The 18,504-nt window shown below is 32.6% G+C and overlaps 6 protein-coding genes across 6 annotated transcripts; 5 read left to right on the forward strand and 1 right to left on the reverse strand.

Annotated features, from left to right (window-relative positions):
- The first annotated feature begins 1,288 nt into the window (after positions 1 to 1,288).
- Positions 1,289 to 5,851, forward strand: Tsp_07340 (putative KH domain-containing protein C56G2.1). The gene is made up of 14 exons (XM_003381635.1): positions 1,289 to 1,369; positions 1,496 to 1,603; positions 1,685 to 1,991; positions 2,041 to 2,160; positions 2,240 to 2,403; positions 2,784 to 2,818; positions 3,299 to 3,380; positions 3,965 to 4,238; positions 4,336 to 4,469; positions 4,539 to 4,719; positions 4,804 to 4,963; positions 5,057 to 5,124; positions 5,507 to 5,640; positions 5,777 to 5,851. Exons 1-14 carry the CDS (start codon positions 1,289 to 1,291, stop codon positions 5,849 to 5,851), a joined length of 1,923 nt encoding a protein of 640 aa, XP_003381683.1.
- Positions 5,852 to 7,496: 1,645 nt separating this feature from the next.
- Tsp_07339 (hypothetical protein) lies at positions 7,497 to 8,930 on the forward strand. The gene is made up of 5 exons (XM_003381636.1): positions 7,497 to 7,502; positions 7,588 to 7,698; positions 7,942 to 8,039; positions 8,456 to 8,765; positions 8,790 to 8,930. Exons 1-5 carry the CDS (start codon positions 7,497 to 7,499, stop codon positions 8,928 to 8,930), a joined length of 666 nt encoding a protein of 221 aa, XP_003381684.1.
- A 1,722-nt stretch (positions 8,931 to 10,652) lies between these two features.
- Tsp_07338 (sentrin-specific protease 8) lies at positions 10,653 to 12,928 on the forward strand. Its single transcript, XM_003381637.1, has 10 exons — positions 10,653 to 11,217; positions 11,346 to 11,389; positions 11,453 to 11,585; positions 11,641 to 11,766; positions 11,835 to 11,956; positions 12,033 to 12,142; positions 12,223 to 12,481; positions 12,549 to 12,730; positions 12,801 to 12,821; positions 12,868 to 12,928. The coding sequence occupies exons 1-10, from the start codon at positions 10,653 to 10,655 to the stop codon at positions 12,926 to 12,928; spliced, it is 1,623 nt and encodes a 540-aa protein (XP_003381685.1).
- Positions 12,929 to 13,508: 580 nt separating this feature from the next.
- Positions 13,509 to 14,157, forward strand: Tsp_07337 (conserved hypothetical protein). Its single transcript, XM_003381638.1, has 4 exons — positions 13,509 to 13,664; positions 13,726 to 13,842; positions 13,881 to 14,040; positions 14,099 to 14,157. Exons 1-4 carry the CDS (start codon positions 13,509 to 13,511, stop codon positions 14,155 to 14,157), a joined length of 492 nt encoding a protein of 163 aa, XP_003381686.1.
- A 41-nt stretch (positions 14,158 to 14,198) lies between these two features.
- Positions 14,199 to 16,578, forward strand: Tsp_07336 (conserved hypothetical protein). The gene is made up of 9 exons (XM_003381639.1): positions 14,199 to 14,234; positions 14,366 to 14,463; positions 14,779 to 14,983; positions 15,004 to 15,129; positions 15,188 to 15,387; positions 15,482 to 15,573; positions 15,645 to 15,673; positions 15,720 to 15,768; positions 16,529 to 16,578. The coding sequence occupies exons 1-9, from the start codon at positions 14,199 to 14,201 to the stop codon at positions 16,576 to 16,578; spliced, it is 885 nt and encodes a 294-aa protein (XP_003381687.1).
- An 860-nt stretch (positions 16,579 to 17,438) lies between these two features.
- Positions 17,439 to 17,996, reverse strand: Tsp_07335 (conserved hypothetical protein). The gene is made up of 3 exons (XM_003381640.1): positions 17,842 to 17,996; positions 17,634 to 17,782; positions 17,439 to 17,560 (listed from the first exon to the last, which is right to left on the reverse strand). Exons 1-3 carry the CDS (start codon positions 17,994 to 17,996, stop codon positions 17,439 to 17,441), a joined length of 426 nt encoding a protein of 141 aa, XP_003381688.1.
- Between the last annotated feature and the right edge of the window lie 508 nt (positions 17,997 to 18,504).

Below are 18,504 nucleotides of genomic sequence, written 5' to 3' on the forward strand. Positions count from 1 at the left end.
GCATACTATTTTACTCAATAAATCTGTACATGTACAAATGAAAAAATTATTTATTTAAAACTTACGGGAAAAATTGTTTTTCACGAAAATGAAATTATTCAACTTGGACAAGTGGTAAATTCATAATTAATTTAATTTTAAAAAGTAATAAAATGTAAATTTTAACAAATATATCCATCAAACCAACAACTGTCCTATCGTTGATAACAGTTTAACAGTTTATTGTATTCGCACTAATAATGAATAATGAAATTTATTCGTTATGCGTGGAATTTTATCAGCTTTCCAGACTAAAAGAGACTGGAAGAAAAGCGCGTAAAGCACATTATTAAAAGATTTCACTTCAGTACAATACTTTACACTATACGAATGAGTTTTATTTTCATTTTTGTTGAATCAAAAAGTAAATTTTTATGGTCAAAATTTAATAAAATAATTATGCGATAATTTATTTTAACTGGAATTGTTTAAAATAAAAATTGAATACAGTAAATTGTGTGAAATCAGGAACATTTAAAGAGTAAATTTAAGAATGAAATATGTTCAAAAACTAGTGAACACGTTCAAATAAGTAAAATGTTTATTTAAAAATATAAATATATTTTGAATAATTTTATATTTTTGTTCGATAAAAATAAACATTTTTACAAATTTTACAAATTGCGTACGGTATTATTTTGAGTATAGAAATAACTAAAGTAAATAAATAATCATTGAAAAATAAATTCAGTACAAATATTATCGTTTAGGATAATTTTTAATGTTTTTGTTTTATCATTTAATAATAAATACAAATGTACAACTTGATGGATGTTGGCTGTTTTAAATTTGTGTTCATCTTTTGTAATTTTCAGTTATTGAAAATACATTTTAATCTTTATTTTGTTATTAAACTAAATTTATAAATACATAAATTAAAATTAATTAAAAAAAATGAATTAAAAATCAAATACACTATTGTACTTGATCAGTTTTGTACAGTTGTAGTAAAATTGTTGGAAAAAATTTTTTGTTTCACATTTCTCTTTAGGAAACAAAACAGTCTTAATTTATTTTTATAAAATAAAATAAAATGAAATATTATTTTTTTGATATCAATTTCACATTTACGCGGTAAAAATTGTTGATTTTTTTCGTATTTGAAATTCACCAAAATAAACTTCGTATAATAAAAACAGAATGTGTAAATTTTTTTAATATATTTTTTTTACATTGTTCAATTGTTTTTTTGAAATTAATCGATTAATTAATTAGAAAAGAACTGTAAGTTAGAAGATAGTTGAGAGAAATGCAGGCATCATTCCTGAACATATTTTATCGTCGACTGTACTTGGGCTGTCGTAGTGCGTGGTATCGTCGTGCGTCGGTGGTACTTGAGTCTTAGAATTTTTTTTCGCGCGTTTTCGCACCCGATTCAAGTAAGATTAATTTTCTGATTGTATTCAAAAATTGTCGAACGTTTCCATTGATTGTATTGTTTGTATAGTTTTGATAGCGGAGCAAAGTTGCCGGCGGAACAGGTCAGCGGCGTGCCAAGCAAGGCATTTGTCGTCTGAATCAAGCTTATAGCATGCCAATTGTCTTTCCCCCTTTTTCCAGGCAGGTGTGTTTGGTCGGTAGTGTTGCTTGTTTGACGTCCGCAAGCGCCGCTTATTTGTTTTATTGTTGGAAAAAATTTGTTCAGCGTGCGGAAAAATTTGCCAGCGTTGACCAAGCCGAAGTTGTCGTGGTGGATCAGGGCGACAAGTTGGGCAACAATAACCCAGCTCCAATTTCCGAGTGTGAAGTGACAGTGCCATTGAACCATAACTCCACTGAAAAGCCAATAATGTCTTACAAGCGGGGCGGTCGCGTCAATCACCGCAAGGCTAGCTTGAAAGCCGCTACCGGTAATGGGAACCAGAAATCACCAGAAGTGAACGTTGAAGATCCAGTGGCAGTTCCAATCGTCAATGGTCGACAAAATCCGACAAACGGAACAGAAACGAAAGGTGAGATATTTGAAATTTGAAAATTTCCATTTATTCCATTTATTATTAGAACGCGCGAACAATGGACGAAGAAGCTCTGAAGAAAATGTTCCTTCTGAAAATCGCAGTGATTATTACTCTTCTTCAAATGGGGATTCTGAAGGCAATTCCACAAACGGCACCCCAAATGGTGACTGATAAATAGATTTTTTTTATTCAATTCGCTATTTCCGTATTCTCCTCTCACTGTGTTCTTTTTCTTGTTGTAGTGTTTTATAATGGGAGATTTGTCAATGGTCAGTACAACGGCTCGGAGCGAAATTTTTACGATGGAAATAACAAAGAAAACGCTTACAGACCAGCCCAATCTGTCTGTACCGAACTGAGCGTTCGTGTGATGTCGTATTCGACGGTAGCTGGCCCCTGTTCTCAGGTAAATTGATCATTTTTTAATTAATTATATATATATATATATATATATTTTGTCTTTTTTGCTTCAATCTATCAACTTAATCTTGAAATATTTTACAGAATAATTAAAAAAAGTAAGTTCAAATTTAAATGATTAATAATGTTTTTTAAAAATTTCATCGATGAAACTTAAACGAAATGAATTATCATCGTGTTATATAATCATCTTAAACCTGATCGAAAAAAATGAACTCTGCTTTTGGTTTTTTAATTTTTTTCCGCTTGTTTTACTTTGTTAAATATTGTTGAAGCTGCGGTTTTCATTTTTATTTTTTTTTCTTTATCAATGAGTGTCAAATTGTTTGATGAACAGTTTTTTTGTTTTTATCTTGTTATGTAAAGGTATGCGGGGGAGTATTTGTGAAATATGTGTATAGGTTTTTGCGTAGAAATTGATTTACATTCTTTTTCATAATTACTATTTGAGTGTATTAATGGTATTTGATTCGTGATGATGAAATTTTTTTTAATCAGACAATGTTGCTTCATCCAGCAATAATAAGTAGTGATAAGTGACTTCATCTTTATTGTCTGAATGAGTTTGCTTCTGATTGTTTGTTTGAAATTGCTGAAACAGGTGATGTATGATGTACCGTTTGGTGTTGGTTGGATGTGTATTTACTGGTGTGTGTATTGTTGACTTGATTTAATTTAAACAAGAATCCCGCCGAAAAAATGAATCCACTCTTGCGTATCTTTTGCATCATCATTAAGTTCATCGAGCTTTCGCAGCGTTCGCGTTTCCTTCTTTTTGTTTAGTTGAGACGTTTTAAATGTTTGTAATAGGCAAATTTTTGTATTTCTTCTGCAGCAGACGAAGGTTTGATAGAAAAATCCACTGATCAAGTTTACATTAGAATCGGCAAACATGCTTTAAATGGTGCAGCTGTTATTCGATGCTGTTCATCATATCTCGCACGACGACGACTGATTTTATCCGTTGATTTTCCCCCAACCGTAGCGCATATTTTCCCCAATATAATATATATATTCATATTGAATATTTCTTTTCTCGGGATTTTTTATGTCATTATTATTATTATTATTATTATTATTATCACTAGTATTAGTAGTGGTGGTGGTAGTAGTAGAACTTGAGAACGAATTTCATTTTTTTGAGGGGGGGGGGAAATAGGAGCTATTTTTAGAAAAAAATATTTTTTTTCTTCTCTCACTTTGCAAAGTTCAGTTAATGCCGCAGAGATAGAGATAAGTTAAAGGTCAAGGCTTCTAACTGTTGCTAGTGAGTTTTTCTTTTCGTTATCAGTTGATTTTTTGTTCAAACTACAAATTCATTCTGAATGTTTCAAAATTTTTGCTGACAACGATGATGCTAATTTACAATGACACTTGGAAGGCCAAATTACGTCGAAGAATTAATTTTTCTTTTCAACTATTTTTTTTAGCTCATGACTGTTTGGCTTTTTTACCAAATTTTTACAATTTAAACTTTTTTAACTTTAATGAATTAATTAAAAATAACATCTACAAGATGCGAGGGGATTGTTTGATTTTATATCTAGGGTTCGATGGAGAGTTATCCATCGGCTTCGTCATCCGTCGAAGCCTCGAATAATGCTTGGCGAGGCAGTGCTGCAGAGAGTGGCTACACATCGGTGCAGAGCTCCAATTTCGGCGAAAAGAAGGAGTACAATTTTGAAATACCAGCCAATCTTGTTGGACTTTTGATTGGACGCTCTGGTATCAATGTCAAGCGTATACAAGAGTTATCCGGTTCAAAAATTTGGATAAACAGTCACTGCTTTAAAGACGGTTCCAAGATTTGCACTATTAGAGGTAAATAAATATATATATATACGAGGGGATGTTCTGATTTAAAGGAAATTATTATTATTATTTCTTTTTAAAATACGTAATATTTACACTTTTACAGGAGACCGTGATGCAATTAACAACGCACTTCGGGCAATCCGTAAACGTTTTCCATCGTCTCTGTATCCGATGTTGAAATTGACGCCGTTGGTTTTCGTGGACAGTTTCCATCTGCCAGCTGAAAAATTTTTGGATGTGAGTGGTTATTATAATTTTTTTTTATTATTGCATTTTTTCCATTTTAATCATTTTTCAACTTTTCAGCTAGAATTGCCAGTTGATGTTCCAATCGAAACTACTATCTGTTTTATACAGAATGCGGTCCACTTTTTTGTTCAACAACCTACGCACCCAACTTATTTGATGCTGTCGGAATTTCAGGCGAATTTAAATAACGCTTACAATGCAAATGAATGCAATTTGTTGATTCCTGAACCAGTTGGTGGTCAGTTATTTATTATGATAATTTGTTTTATAATAAAATTTATTTCTTTGTTTGACGGAATGAATGAATATATACTTATTTCAGGTAATATGGTTTGCGTTGCATCGTTTGACAACGTTTGGTACCGCGTGATGACACTTGGCACAGCTGAAGTGAATGAAAATGGAGAAAATGAGATTTGGATTCGTATTTTGGATTTTGGTGGCCTTGTGAAATCGCCGGTCTGGAATCTTCGACAAATACAGTATGTGAATAATAATGATAATAATAAGATGATGATGATTGTCTGTCCAATTTTGAAATGTTTACTTGTTATGTATATATGTTTTTCTTTCAGTGCTGAATTTCTTAATTATCCGTTTCAAGCCACTGAAGTATTTTTGTCCAATTTGAAACCAATCAATGGTAAGATTTTATAAATTAAATTCCCCCTATATATCTATATGTATTTACAGTTGTTGAAAAGTTTTTTTTTCCCATTTTAGTCAGTTGGATCTTTTCTGTCTGTTCAAGAATTATGACAAAGGATCATTTATTATTATTTTTTGCTATAATCAGCTTTTTTTATCATCTTTTTTATTCTATTTTTAATCATATATTGCAATGCATGCTTCAGACCTGCACTACATGTATATATTCATATGACGTCATCGAATGTGAAGATGTTTTTTTTGTTCTTTTTATATTATTTCAATATTTTTGTTCATATACTAAGTTGATGAGATTACAGCAGTGTTGAATGTGTTCTTTTTCAAGCATATTAATTTTTTTGAAATTTTATTTTTAGAAGAGATTGGTTGGACTCAGGAATCATTAGAGCTTGTTAGACAGTTTACGGCTAACAAAATTGTGCATACTTGTTCAGTGTTTGGGCCTTCTTACTCCGGTCAACGATTTGTCGAAGTTTTTCTTTTCGATATGGTATTTATTTATTGTGATTTGGTTTTATAATTAAAAAAAAACAATTGTCATATTTGAAATCATCTAAAATTTTTGTTTGTTATTGACAAGTTAATTAATTAATTAATATGTAATTTTAATTATGCTAATATTTCAGGAGATCAGGTTATCAACGTTGCTGGTTAGTAACTGCTGTGCCGAATGGATCGTTCCACCACAATTGACACAATGATTTTATTTCGCATTTATTATTTATTTATTGATCATTGATCCGTCGTCATTTGTTTGTTATTTCGTCTACAATGCAGCAAGCAGCTTGTTTTCTTTTTCCTTTGCTCAGATACATGTGTGCATGACTGGGTTTTAGATGTTATATTTATTAATATTTTTTGTTATACGAGCTGCGGTTTCAACTATGCCGTATGCTGTCATTTCATGTTTATGTTTCAGTTTTTTTAATTAATTTTTTTCTTCTTTGGAATTCCATATTTAAAAGTAATTCTTAATTTTTGAAGAACACTGCGTCAAAATACACAGAGAGCGTGCGTTCAAATATTTTTCAAATCCAGCCAAATTTATCAGCATTATATCTTAGCGTAGGATGAGATTAGTCTGTCTCTTCGTTCGGTGAAGTAGTTATACGGATGTGGTTTGCTCAACGTGGCGAATTCCAGCTGCCCTAACTGTTCAACTGGCTTCACACATATATCCTATACATCGTCTAATATACAACTAATTGATTATTCATTTTTTGTTTTCTAATTTTATTGTTGTCACTCTTGGGGTTGTTATTTATTGTTAAAGCATCATCTGATCGATTCACATTGAAAAGTGCATTAAGCTTTTTCTTATTTCTTTTTCTCTTTTTGAATCCGCGAACGCAAGAGTGACTTTATATTAATTTTGCTCATTGTTTAAATGAGATATTATTATTATTATTATTATTATTACTATTACTACTACTATTATTATTTATTCATCGAATGCCATTATATTAATGGCCGAATTATTATTATTATTATTATCATTATGAAGCATTATTAATGATATTTGTTTGATTTTTCATTTTTAGCAAGCGAATAAAAACATCATTTCATTATTTTTCTGTATAGAATCAAATCCGATGATGTAAGCAGCAGATTTTATTTTAAAAAAGGAGAAAAAGGTAAAAGTGAAATTGCAGGATGCGATGAAATGCGAATGACGGAAGATTTTTCTTATTGTTTCGCAACTGAGCTTGAACAGGTAAAACATCATCAAAATGAACATGAATCAGAAGTGATGATGAAGTGTTGCGAATAAGGTGAAAAAAATTATGAGGAAGTGGTTTAGTGGTATTTTTTTTAATTTTAAATTGCGGTTTCTTTTGAGATTGGAGTAATTGATTTTGGGCTTTGTGATGATTTCACAACTTTTTGGCAACGTTTCAAAGTAACATGAGCGTAGTGAGGGAAAGAGTGAAGTACATTTGTCAAATTGAATTTTTTTATTTTAAATATTTTTTGGAAAATTATCAAAAATTGGATAATTTGATATACAACAAGAGAGGAGGGGCATAATGTAAAATTGGAAAAAATATGTTGTTATTACGTGAGGAAAATTTAGTGAAATAAAAATGGGAAAAGTGTGTATGTAATTTTTTTTGTTTTTTTTCTGATCAGTTCTTGATCGTTGTGGCAATGGCAATGGAATGAATTTGTCTGTCGGAAGCAGAAGCGTGTGATGTGATCAGCCAATCGTAAATCATCCCACCAATGAACAACGCTGACGTTAATTATCACTGGCCATTGTAAATCATTGATGGCGGTGATCAAGAGAAAATTGCTACTCTTGGAACAGCTGCACCGACGTGGATGTATATATTTATATTCAAATATATGTATGTATGTATGTGTGAAAAGTGAAATTCTCCTGCTTCCTCATATCGCTTGTGTAATGTTCATCTTATAATAGTTGTCTTTTTTTTAGTTTTTTCAGCATCAATTTGAAACATGGGCTTTTAATGGAAAATTTGTTGCAGAAACCAAAAGAAAAATTAATCTACTACATTTAAGTACATGCTGCGTACTAGGTACTACAGTTTAAAAAAATAAAAAATTATACGTTGCAACAAATGATTCATGAAAATCAACAATCAGTGTGAAGAATACTACAAACTGAATTTTGAATTTCAATTATTGATGACTGGAAAAGGTATTATTTTTCCGACCAATGTTAACCGATCATAGCACGCTATTTTTTCTTGTTTTTTGATCGGCATAGTTATTTGTGTGCCTTAGTTGTGCCGTATGATAGCGCTGCTAATCATTCAAATTAATAAAGAAGCGGTCACGTCAATCCTTTGATGATGGACAGCAACAGACGTTTGTGCCCTTTCGCAGGTCAACCAACACTAGCCATTTGAGCAAAAAAGCAGGAAAGTAATTTAATCATAAAACTAATAATTCGATTGATTTATTTATTTATGAAAATTAGTTCAATCATGTTATTTACATGTTTCAAGAAGAATAAAGGGAAATATTAATTATGTATATACGCATGTTCTTTTATTAATTTTGAATACAAATTTTGTTCATATGGATGGAACAAAAAGTTTTTCAATAATTTCATTAAAATATTTTTGTAAGTTTATTGTTGAATAGGAATAAATTGTGAAAGAAATTCAATTTATGCAATTGTTTAAATTTTTGATTGGTAAATTTAAACAAATGTTTGTTTTAAAGTTTGAAATTTAAACAATTTTTAAAATGGACAGTATTTTAAAATTTCATCTCAACAACAATTTCCGTTGGGCATAGTTAATTAGTCCGTTTGTTGTATACAAGAAAGTTTGAAGAACGAAAAATGAGCTGTTTGTTCGGCCAGTTGTGCAAGGATGTGAGCAGTGCGATCAACAACGACAGTATTTTTATTGGCAAACTGTTTGCCAAATTGGAAGCAATGACCAGCCGCAGCAGGGAAGAAATATTTTCCCTGTTTGCTACTTGGGTCAGCTTGTATTTGGTCATTGGTCACGGCGCCCAATTGTTGTGCAACTTCATCGGCTACGGATATCCGGTGATCAAGTCGATCATGGCTATCGAAAGCGAAGACAAAGCCGACGACAAGCAGTGGCTAATTTACTGGGCAGTTTTTGGTCTCTTCACGTTGGTGGATTTCTTTTCTGAAAGTCTGTACCAATTGTTTCCGTTCTATTGGTTGGCAAAGTGTCTCTTTTTGCTCTGGCTCTATTTGCCCAAATTTCGTGGAGCCGAAAAACTTTACGTAATGTACATCAAGCCCAACATCAGCAAAATTCAACAATTGTATGATGAAATTTTTGATATCAACTGTAAAACGGTTGACCCTGTGGAATAATGCAAAATAACTTTTTTCTTTTTCACAACTTTTATTGTTCATTCATTGTTCAAGTATATTTTAATAATTAGTAATTAATCACTCTTACAGTTGCCTTTTTCAAAAAAAACAATATTATTTATTAAAATGTTCTTTTTAAATAAAATACTTCATCGTTATGCTGCACGTAAAGAAATAATTACAAATTGACCTTTTCATTCATTCATTCATTCATTGCTTCTCATGAAGAATGAAAGATGAGATGAACGGATAATCTGCAAAGGCACAATCAGTTGGCCCCTCTTTCATAATGCTGATAACCTCGTCAAATTTTTTCCAACCTTATCAAGCAAACCAAATTGATTTCTGCATGAGCAATTCACAAAATCATCTTCTCATATTTCATTTCTTCATTTATATCATACGCAGATAATAATTTATTAACAATAGATCATTGGAAAGAGTGTAAATGAAACTAATCAATTATTTAATGATCACACTGTTGCAATTCTCATTGCACACTGGCGGCATTTGTGATTTGACAACGATGCATTCTGATAACAATTATAACGTAATATTAATATCAACAAATGAATCAAGTGGATTTTTTATAGCTCTGTTTTATGTGAATTTTATTCAAATTTCAATTTGTCACTACTAAATAATAAACATTCACTGAACTGAACATTCCTGAAAAATTTTACAAAGGCTTAGATTTGCAATAATAAACTACGTTCCACTACCAATAATATTGGTTCATTCAGTTAACAGTTGCTTGTTCAGTAACAATCCAAGACACAGACAGACATACAGGCAGACAGACTCTTCCATTGTAATTTTTACTTCCTCATATGACCGAAGTTATCACGGTCGGACCTACTGATCTATGACATAACTTGAGAAGTTGAACAACTGTTGGCGGCTAACTTGACCGAAGGCTTTGATGTACCGTGTTGATGGCGTCGGCGCGGCGTCTGTGATGCTGAAAGTGCGGGTCAGCTGCCATGACTGTTCTTGCTATGACCCAGATAGATATTTTCCAGTTTTCTTCCATCTACATTTATTACATTCATTTGATTATCATTATTGGAATTAAATTCCATTTCAACCTTACTTGAACCAGAAATTTATTTCACTCGCATTCAAATATTGATTTATTATGCATTTGTTTCATACATCATTTATCACAAAAGAACAAATTAAATAAATGATACATTCGTTTCAAAAATTCCATTAACAATATATTACAATTTGACAATCAAACAAAATAGATCTCATTCTGTTGTGAAATAAAAAATTATTATTAATAAGAACATTTGTTTAAAATATTTATTTAATATGCATAATTTTAGAAACTGATCAGTAGAACTTTTATTTTAAATAATTTAAAAATTCAGTTTTTGGCTTTATTTGATTAATTAACAATTGTTCTTAATTTCTCTTAACTAATGGGATACTGTATTTATTGTGTGCATTTATTTTTTCCGTGGTAATTAATTCATTTTTTAAATTTGTGCCTCACTGAAAATAATTTTACATTGTCGACTTATTTAAAAAATACAAATAAAGTCCCAAATAATTTATAAAATTTTTTATTTGAAATTCTGCAGTGTTCAGCAGTTGCAATTTTATTTTATAAAAATTGAATTATTCTGATCGAAACTAGTTATATAAATGCAGAATCAATTTTAGATTGAATGAGTAAAGCAGATCCAGTAGTACTTACTTATTACGACGTTTCTTTGCGGCAGTCTGATGTGGAATTGTTGAAAGGACGAAACTGGCTGAACGATCAGATATTATCCTTTTGTTTTGAATATTTCGCACAGGTAGTTTTTCCTGATTTTGCAGACAGTGTTGCGTTCATCGAACCTTCAGTGATCCAGTGGGTTAAATTGGATTCGGATACTGATTCACTGCATGAAGTGCTTCCTTGGTTGAAAAAGTCGCTTTTACTGATTCCGGTGAACGACAGTGATTCTGCTTCTGGAGGTGGGCACCATTGGAGTTTGTTAGTTTATCGCAAGGATCAGGAAAAATTTGAATATTACAATTCGTCGCTTTATTCGAATTTAGTCGGTGTGAAAGGGCTCGCGAACAAAATATTTCGACTAGTGCATTATCGAGAAGAAAACATCCCTTCGGCGGAAGTAGTTGAAGTTCCGTGTGCCAAACAGATAAATTATTACGACTGCGGTTTGTATGTGATAATTTTTGCCGAAATTGTTGCGCAACAGTTTTGTTCATCGTCGAATTTTGACGGTAACAGTGAAGAAATTTTGAACATTACACCTGAAAAAGTGACTGAAAAGCGGAAAAAAATTCTCGAACTTATAAATTCTCTTAAAAAAACTGAAAAATGATCATTCCAATATTTCATCTTGACCAAGACTCCAACACCGTTGTCGTTCATATTCGAGCTTTGTTGGCGAAGGTAAGTTTAATAATTGTTTATTTTTATTTTTCAAAAAATATTTTCAATTAAACTATTTTATAGATTTCTGAAATTGAAGTTCACGTTAGCAATGATGAATTTTTGTTCTACGCATCTCCTTACTTTTTACGACTCTATTTTACTAGCCAATTAGAAGAAACCGATTGCCCACCAGTTGATTACGATCCAGCAAATGGTATTCGTTTTGAAATTCAATATTGATTTTATTTTCTTGTTTATTTTCATTTTAGCAACTTTTACAATCAAAGTAAACAAGAAAAATCCTGGCGAATTTTTTCCTGATTTGGAAATGATCACCCGCTTGATCACTCCAAGAGAAGCTGAAGGCATCAAGCCGTTCATTGTCGATTTGAAAGGTGTTTCTTCCGCAGATCTGATGATCGTTTTTGAATTTCATTTTTGTTGTTGTTTTTCTCTTTCAAAGGCTTTGACGATAGCATGCTTTCAACCGATATTTCCACACCGTACGTTGACAGAGGCAATCTTTCGGCGAAACATTCGTACGGTTTTGCTTGCAGTCGAACTGCCTCACTGAAATCCATTACAGTAAGAACAATTATTGGTTTAAATTTCCAATCGAATCCTGTCACATATTTGGTTGTATTATCTGTTGACGTTTCAGGATGAGATGAAATTGTTCGACATTGGAGATGCGGATTCGTTGAACATTGAAGAACGGAAACGTGCTCTGTTTCTGATGGAAACGGAGCATTTTTCCGACGAAGCTTACCTGTGAGTAGATAGTGGATAAAATAATTGCGACGAGCATGCAATAGATGATTATATATTCGTTATTATTATATTCGTTTCAGTGCAGATTTACACGAAGCAGAACCGGTGGGAGAATGTTTAATGTACAAAAACAAATGGACCAAGTCGTCGATTGCAAACAGAAAAGATACCTTCATGCATGGTGGATTTACTGTAGATGAGATTGATCGTTTGAAATCGTTGCCGAGAAAGATTTACCAGCTGAGTGAACAAGTGGAAAACGTTGCCATTTGTTCACTGGTGGATATTTTGTTCGCCTTTGCCTACGATGCGAGGGTGAATTTGGGCGAAGATGACAATGTGAGATTTTTTCATTTCAATCGATCGTAAAATTGTGGTGGTTTCAATTGTTGCTTTTGCTTTCAAGCCCGAATCCGGTTGGACAATGTCCAAGTTGAGTTCCACATTAGCCGGCCTGGTCTGTTGGGATAGTCTGCAAGATGCGATGATTGCCAGTGTTCGTCGTTCTCTTTGCTTTCCACTGGTGCGCAATTTCCAACTCGCATCGCTCGTACTGAATGATGTGATTGAAATTTTACAATCAGGTAGGTATAAATATCTTTTGTTTGTTTATTATTTTGTTTTTTGAAATTTAATTTTTTGTTTTTTTTTTCTACAGGCAGAGTTGTTGTATTGAAATGTTTGCTCAGGATGCATGAAATTTTCAACAATTCCGGTGATTTTAGGTACGTTTTGAACGAACTTTATTTGAACGATTACTGTGTCTGGATTCAAGGCAAAACGTGAGAATTTTTTTTCATTTGTGGTTGTTGAAATGGAAATCGATCGTTGCGTTTTTTTTGAGTGATGAATTTTTAATCGAAATTGGTGAACAAATGAAAAAGATCAAAGTGGAGAAGAAAGATTTGAAATTGGATTTGGAACTTGTCGAAATGGCTGGCCAATTGGCACTTGAAGATCAGAAAAATGGTATCGTAAAAGATGAGCGTGTGATTTTTTCCCAAAATGATTTACTCAACGAAATTATGAAACACGTTACGCATGCTCAACAAATGTCGAATGTCGGCGAGGAGAATGTCGATTCCGACGACGATATTTATTCAGAATTATCTACGTTGTCGTTGTGAAAGTGGTGCTGATTTTTCTTTTTGTTTTATCCCTTTTTGAATACACCAAGTGTAAAAAAATTATCAATTTATTCGGAATTATTATTGTTTTTGACAGTAATGACTGTTGTTGTTGTGATTGAAAGTAGAGCTTTTTGTAATTATTTGATGCTGTTGAAGCAGTGATATTATATATATATTTTTTAAAATAATTTCAACAAATTTCCCTTTTTCCCCCTAGTAATCGTAATGTGTTAGTTATGGACAATAATAATGGAAAGGGTATTTTCCAAGAAAAGACCGACTTTGCACAGTTTGCCGAAGATTTGATTTCGGCAAGTGAAAAAGTGGTCGATTCAGAAGCGATTGATGTACTGCAAGAGATGGTGGAAAAAGAGATGCACACGATTATTCAAGTTTGCCATTAATTATTATTATTCTTATTAGATGATGCGATCTCATCAATATGTCGTTTAGAAATGCGCTGTTGTCATGCTGAAAGCTGGTAGTCACGTTTTGACCATTGACAATTGTCAAAAAGCGATGGATATTTTAGGACGACCTGTATGCAGTGGCTTTTTGAACAGAAAAAGGGTTTTTTCTTCTAAATTTAAAAATTACCATTGCAACAGGTTGTATTTTACAATGAATGGTCGAACGAAGCAGAAGCTGAAACTGACCCAACTAGCAGCAGCGGGCATCGTGATTCAAAGTTGATCTCATTGTTTTCGTTAGCTTTGCAGCCGCTGGAAAGCAGTAGCGTTTGTTCAGATGATGAACAAGTTGAATTTGGTATTTTTTTTTCTCATTGCTAACTGTATTTTGCATATGATTTCAGTTTCAATTTTAGTCTCTTGGTCGGTAGAGTCAAAGTCACCGGAAAAAGATGATGATAAAAAAATGGAATGATTTTTTCCATTGTTGTTGTTGTTGTCGTTGTGCACTTTTTAATGGTGAAATTTGAAATTGAACGAGCAGCACCAGATGTTTTTCTGATTGGTGAAAGGATTTTGTTGTTTTTTGTTTTTTTTAATATTCAAATTTTAAATTAAAAATACTTTTTAGTGATATATGCATTTTTATTGAGTGTCAAAAATTTTATTATTTTAAACAATAGACAAAAAATACACTCTCAAGGAGCAGTGTAGGGGGTTGGGAATATTCACAAATGCCCAATTACGCGGCGTCAATAACTGTGGCGCGACCTGTGACAGAGTTTGATCATTGCAAAATGCACTTTTGATGCTTTTCACTTCTGCAGATTATTTATTCATTTTTAATTGCATGTAGAAAAAGTTTTATCATTTTCAATTCATAAAGAACAATACGAAAAACATTATGCAATGCATTCTTTTTTTCACGCATTATTGCACAGCAGCACATTTGAAATTAATACTTGATTATTCTTAAATTACAGGTAATAATGTTTATATTGGGTGTTTGGTGGAATTTTTTGTTTTTGCATTTTTAGTTTGTGTTTGTTGTAATTGTTTTTATGTCCCCAATTTTTTTTGTATGATAACTTTCGAGTTTTTTCAAAAAAAAGAATTTTCTTATTTGCACGCATGTTGTGAAGAAAGTAGCTAGAGAAGCGAAGATGCTCGGCAAAGTGAGAAAATATTTTCAATCTTGGGATATGACATTTGAACAATTTGAACGACAAGTGAACATGCTGAATTTTCGGCAAGTGCATTCGTCGAATGAACTGTGGGTGGATATTTTTACAATTGGAAAAGTTTTTATTTCTCATTTCAGTTGTCGGCGTCTGATCGATTCAAATGGAAATTATGTGAAATTTACAGTGCTTACGAACGATTTCGTTTTCAACGACATGCTCTTTTGGAAACTGCTGGTGAAAGTTCGATGCGACATGGTATGTGTGTATTTCTTTTTTTTTTAAAAAAAATAATTTTAAATTTCTCATTTGACAAATTTTCAGGTAAAATTGGACGAACGTGAGCCTGAAAAGTCGGTCGTCGTTTCGTTTATACGCTTTCTTGGAATATGCGATTTTGTCAACGATTTTCTCAGCAAGCCTGTTGTCAAAGCTGGACAAGATAAAGTCGGTTCCAGTGTCGGTCAAAATGATGTTGAAACGTGTTGCCTTTGTTTGGACAATGTTGAGGATATTGTCCTGAGGTGTGGACATTCGTTTTGCTCACCTTGCATGTATCAGTGGTCAGTGATCTTTTTTTTTGAAATCATTTGCACAGTGTGATGAGGTATGTTTCAGGACTGAATGTTCATCAGGCAAATGTCCACTTTGTCTTGACAGATGCTCTTCCAAAGCATGCCAGTGGTACGTTATGACAGACATACCGACACGTACAGAATTTGCAGATTATTTTGCGTATATTTTTAACTAAAATTTTGTCTTTTGTAATAATGCTTTATAGATTTTGATGCTGCTGAAAATTTTGTTCAAGTAAATTATTATATATATATTTTTTTCTTTATTTATTTACTATAAGCTGTCTTATTGTTTAGAATTAAAATTAGGCTTTTCAATTTTTCCATCAGGTAGGTTTTATAATAATGAAAATCTATCTGAACACTTTGTCACAGCGTCTACTGTTAAGCAGTTGTAAAAGTTCAGCTTTTTAATGTTTATTATTATTGTTTGTAAGGAAAAGCTCGATTTAAGAGTAAGCAAGTAGACTGACTGAACAGCGGAGAAATTTGATGAGCAATTTTGACCTGCGACTGTTTTGCTTGACCAAGAATAGAAAAGCTGGATAGAACACGATTGATTGTTTGTACAAAGACAATAGCAAACAATTGCTATTCTTATCCAAGTAATTCTATCACTGCGAAATGTTAAATTAAATTTAAATTAATTTGAAAAATTGAATGGCCGTTATTTATTTATTTTCCCAGCAATCCTATACACAAAGTGATTGATCAACAATTGAACAACAGTGGATGAATAGTTTATTTTTCATTTAATTTTTGTTTTTGGTATTTTTAGATTAAAGCAAAAAAATGTGGATAAAAATCTGAACATTTGATTGATTGTAGTTTTTAGCGAGCAGTTTCAAATGGAGAACACGTGCCAAGCTTCATTCATGTGTCTTTTTCTTTTAAAAATAATTTTTTCTGATAACATTCAGATTTGTCATATTTTTAGTCGATTCAGTTGAATAGAATTTTTGATTATTTTCTCTTCTTGATTATTCTAATTATTTCTTGTAAATAAATTGAATATTACTTTATGTGTATATATTTTTTTTTCTTGTTCTTATTTATTATTGACCTTGTATATTTTGTTATTCATTTTCAGAAATTGTAAGTTTTATTTGTGACGAGGTCGTTTTCTTGGTTGATCGTTAAAATTATCATCCAACAATTGTAGCTTTGTCATTTCAAAATATACAAACTGTCTGTGCATGTATTGGTATTTTTTAAATTGTTCAATTATTCTGTTTTTTTCTGTCTCTCAATCAGGACAAACAACTAATTCATTTGCATGTTTTCCATTCAAGGTTGATATACCCTGGTGTACAGTAGAATAACTATTGATAGTAAATAGATAGATACATATTTGAAAAAAATTCCTCATTGAATGCATGGAATATACGACATCCGTGTAAATTTCAACCAAGTACGCAGAAGTAGTGCCAATGAGATTAAAAAAAACTCAGCAATTACAATCGTGCATAATCTCGTAATAATAAAAAAAAATTAAATATCAATATACCGTTTACAAACTGGTTGAAAAGTTCAAATCAAACGTCGTGTTCAACAATTCCAATTATCAGTTGCAAATAATTTTCATCTTTTCAACCAGAACATCTTGAACAATGGTGTATTTTTTTATTTTCTTCAATTTTTCTCCAAGTTGATTTTTCTTTCTTAGCCGTAAGCATTTTTCATCATTTAACATCACCGCAAGTAGTGATTCACTGCTTCGAATGTCAACAAATGCAGTCTATTTCAGTATCATCGTTGTTTACAAAAGAATAAATTTGCATACTTAATCGTGTATTTATTATGTTGAATGTAGCGGGTGTGATTATTGTTACACAAATGGGTTGCTTTGGTAAGAAAAAAGTATTATAATATTGTTTAAGAAATTATTACTTTGAAAAAAAAACGATTACTGGTTTCGTAAAATTAGAACTAGAAATTGTCGAACAACTTCAAGACGGATGAACAAGCAAGCAGGCGTCAATCAATTGGATGATTGTGATTCATCCGATTGGAGTGTGAAATTTGATTGGACAAATGAATGCAACGCATGCTGGTGGTGGTGGTGGTGATAGTGGTGCTGCTCCAGCTGCTTCAGTTGTTCCAGTCGTCGTCAGGTTAGTCGCTTAATCGGTCGGCCCATTTGTACCTTCAATATCCTACCTGCCCATCACGATTCAGAGTACTGTAACGATTACCTGTACGCGGTAGCGCGACGGTCGAGACGACCAGGCCAGGGTCGTGATTGTCACGACGCGCTGCTGCTGCCGTGTGGATACTTTTTTCGCGTGTTGGGACAAAACTTTTTTTAGCTTGCTTGTTCAGCAGATTGATGCATGCATTCGATCTAAAATTTCATCAGTTTAATTTATTTTTTTTTCTAATTAACATATTTTTATTACAGACTTGTGGATCAGCAGAATCATCATTTCAAGTGTGCGCAAGTGTGTGTGTGACCTTGCCTGGCATACAAGTGTGCAGCAAGCTAGGGTCGATCCGGACCAAGCAGCATATTCACAAGTTTCTATTCTGTTTCTCTCTTCTCTTTTCTGATCAAGCATCCATTACCAGCTGTTAGTTGTTGGAAATGACTAATCATTGCCTGACGTTGTTCTTGATCTGCTTTTCTCTTCACCTCTTATTCCCAGGTAAGTCTCAGAGGTTGTTGTTGTTGTATTGTTTTAGTTTTTTTTCAAAAATTTTTGTTCCCACACCACAATTATTGGTAATTTTTATTTCGGATATATTTTGATTCTGTTGTTGTTGTTGTTGACTAAATTATGATGATGATGATGATGATGATGCTGATCACGCTTCCGCTTCGGCTTTGTGAAGCGGAAATTGGACAACAACGAGAATGGATAAACACGCCCAGTGCTGCTTGCATTGCTCTGCCTGGGTTCGGCACGCAAATGCCGTTCATCTCAACTGTTTGTCCGCACCACTTGACCACTGGCAATCCCGGCTACTGCTGGCCATCCGATTTTCGGCCACTTGTTGTTGACTTGACAATTTCCATGCGTACTGATTTTGGTGCAAATATTTGAACGCGATCATCATCTTTCTATT

This window comes from Trichinella spiralis, assembly GCF_000181795.1.
Source record: "Trichinella spiralis strain ISS 195 chromosome Unknown Scfld1, whole genome shotgun sequence".
Taxonomy (NCBI): Eukaryota; Metazoa; Nematoda; class Enoplea; order Trichinellida; family Trichinellidae; genus Trichinella; species Trichinella spiralis.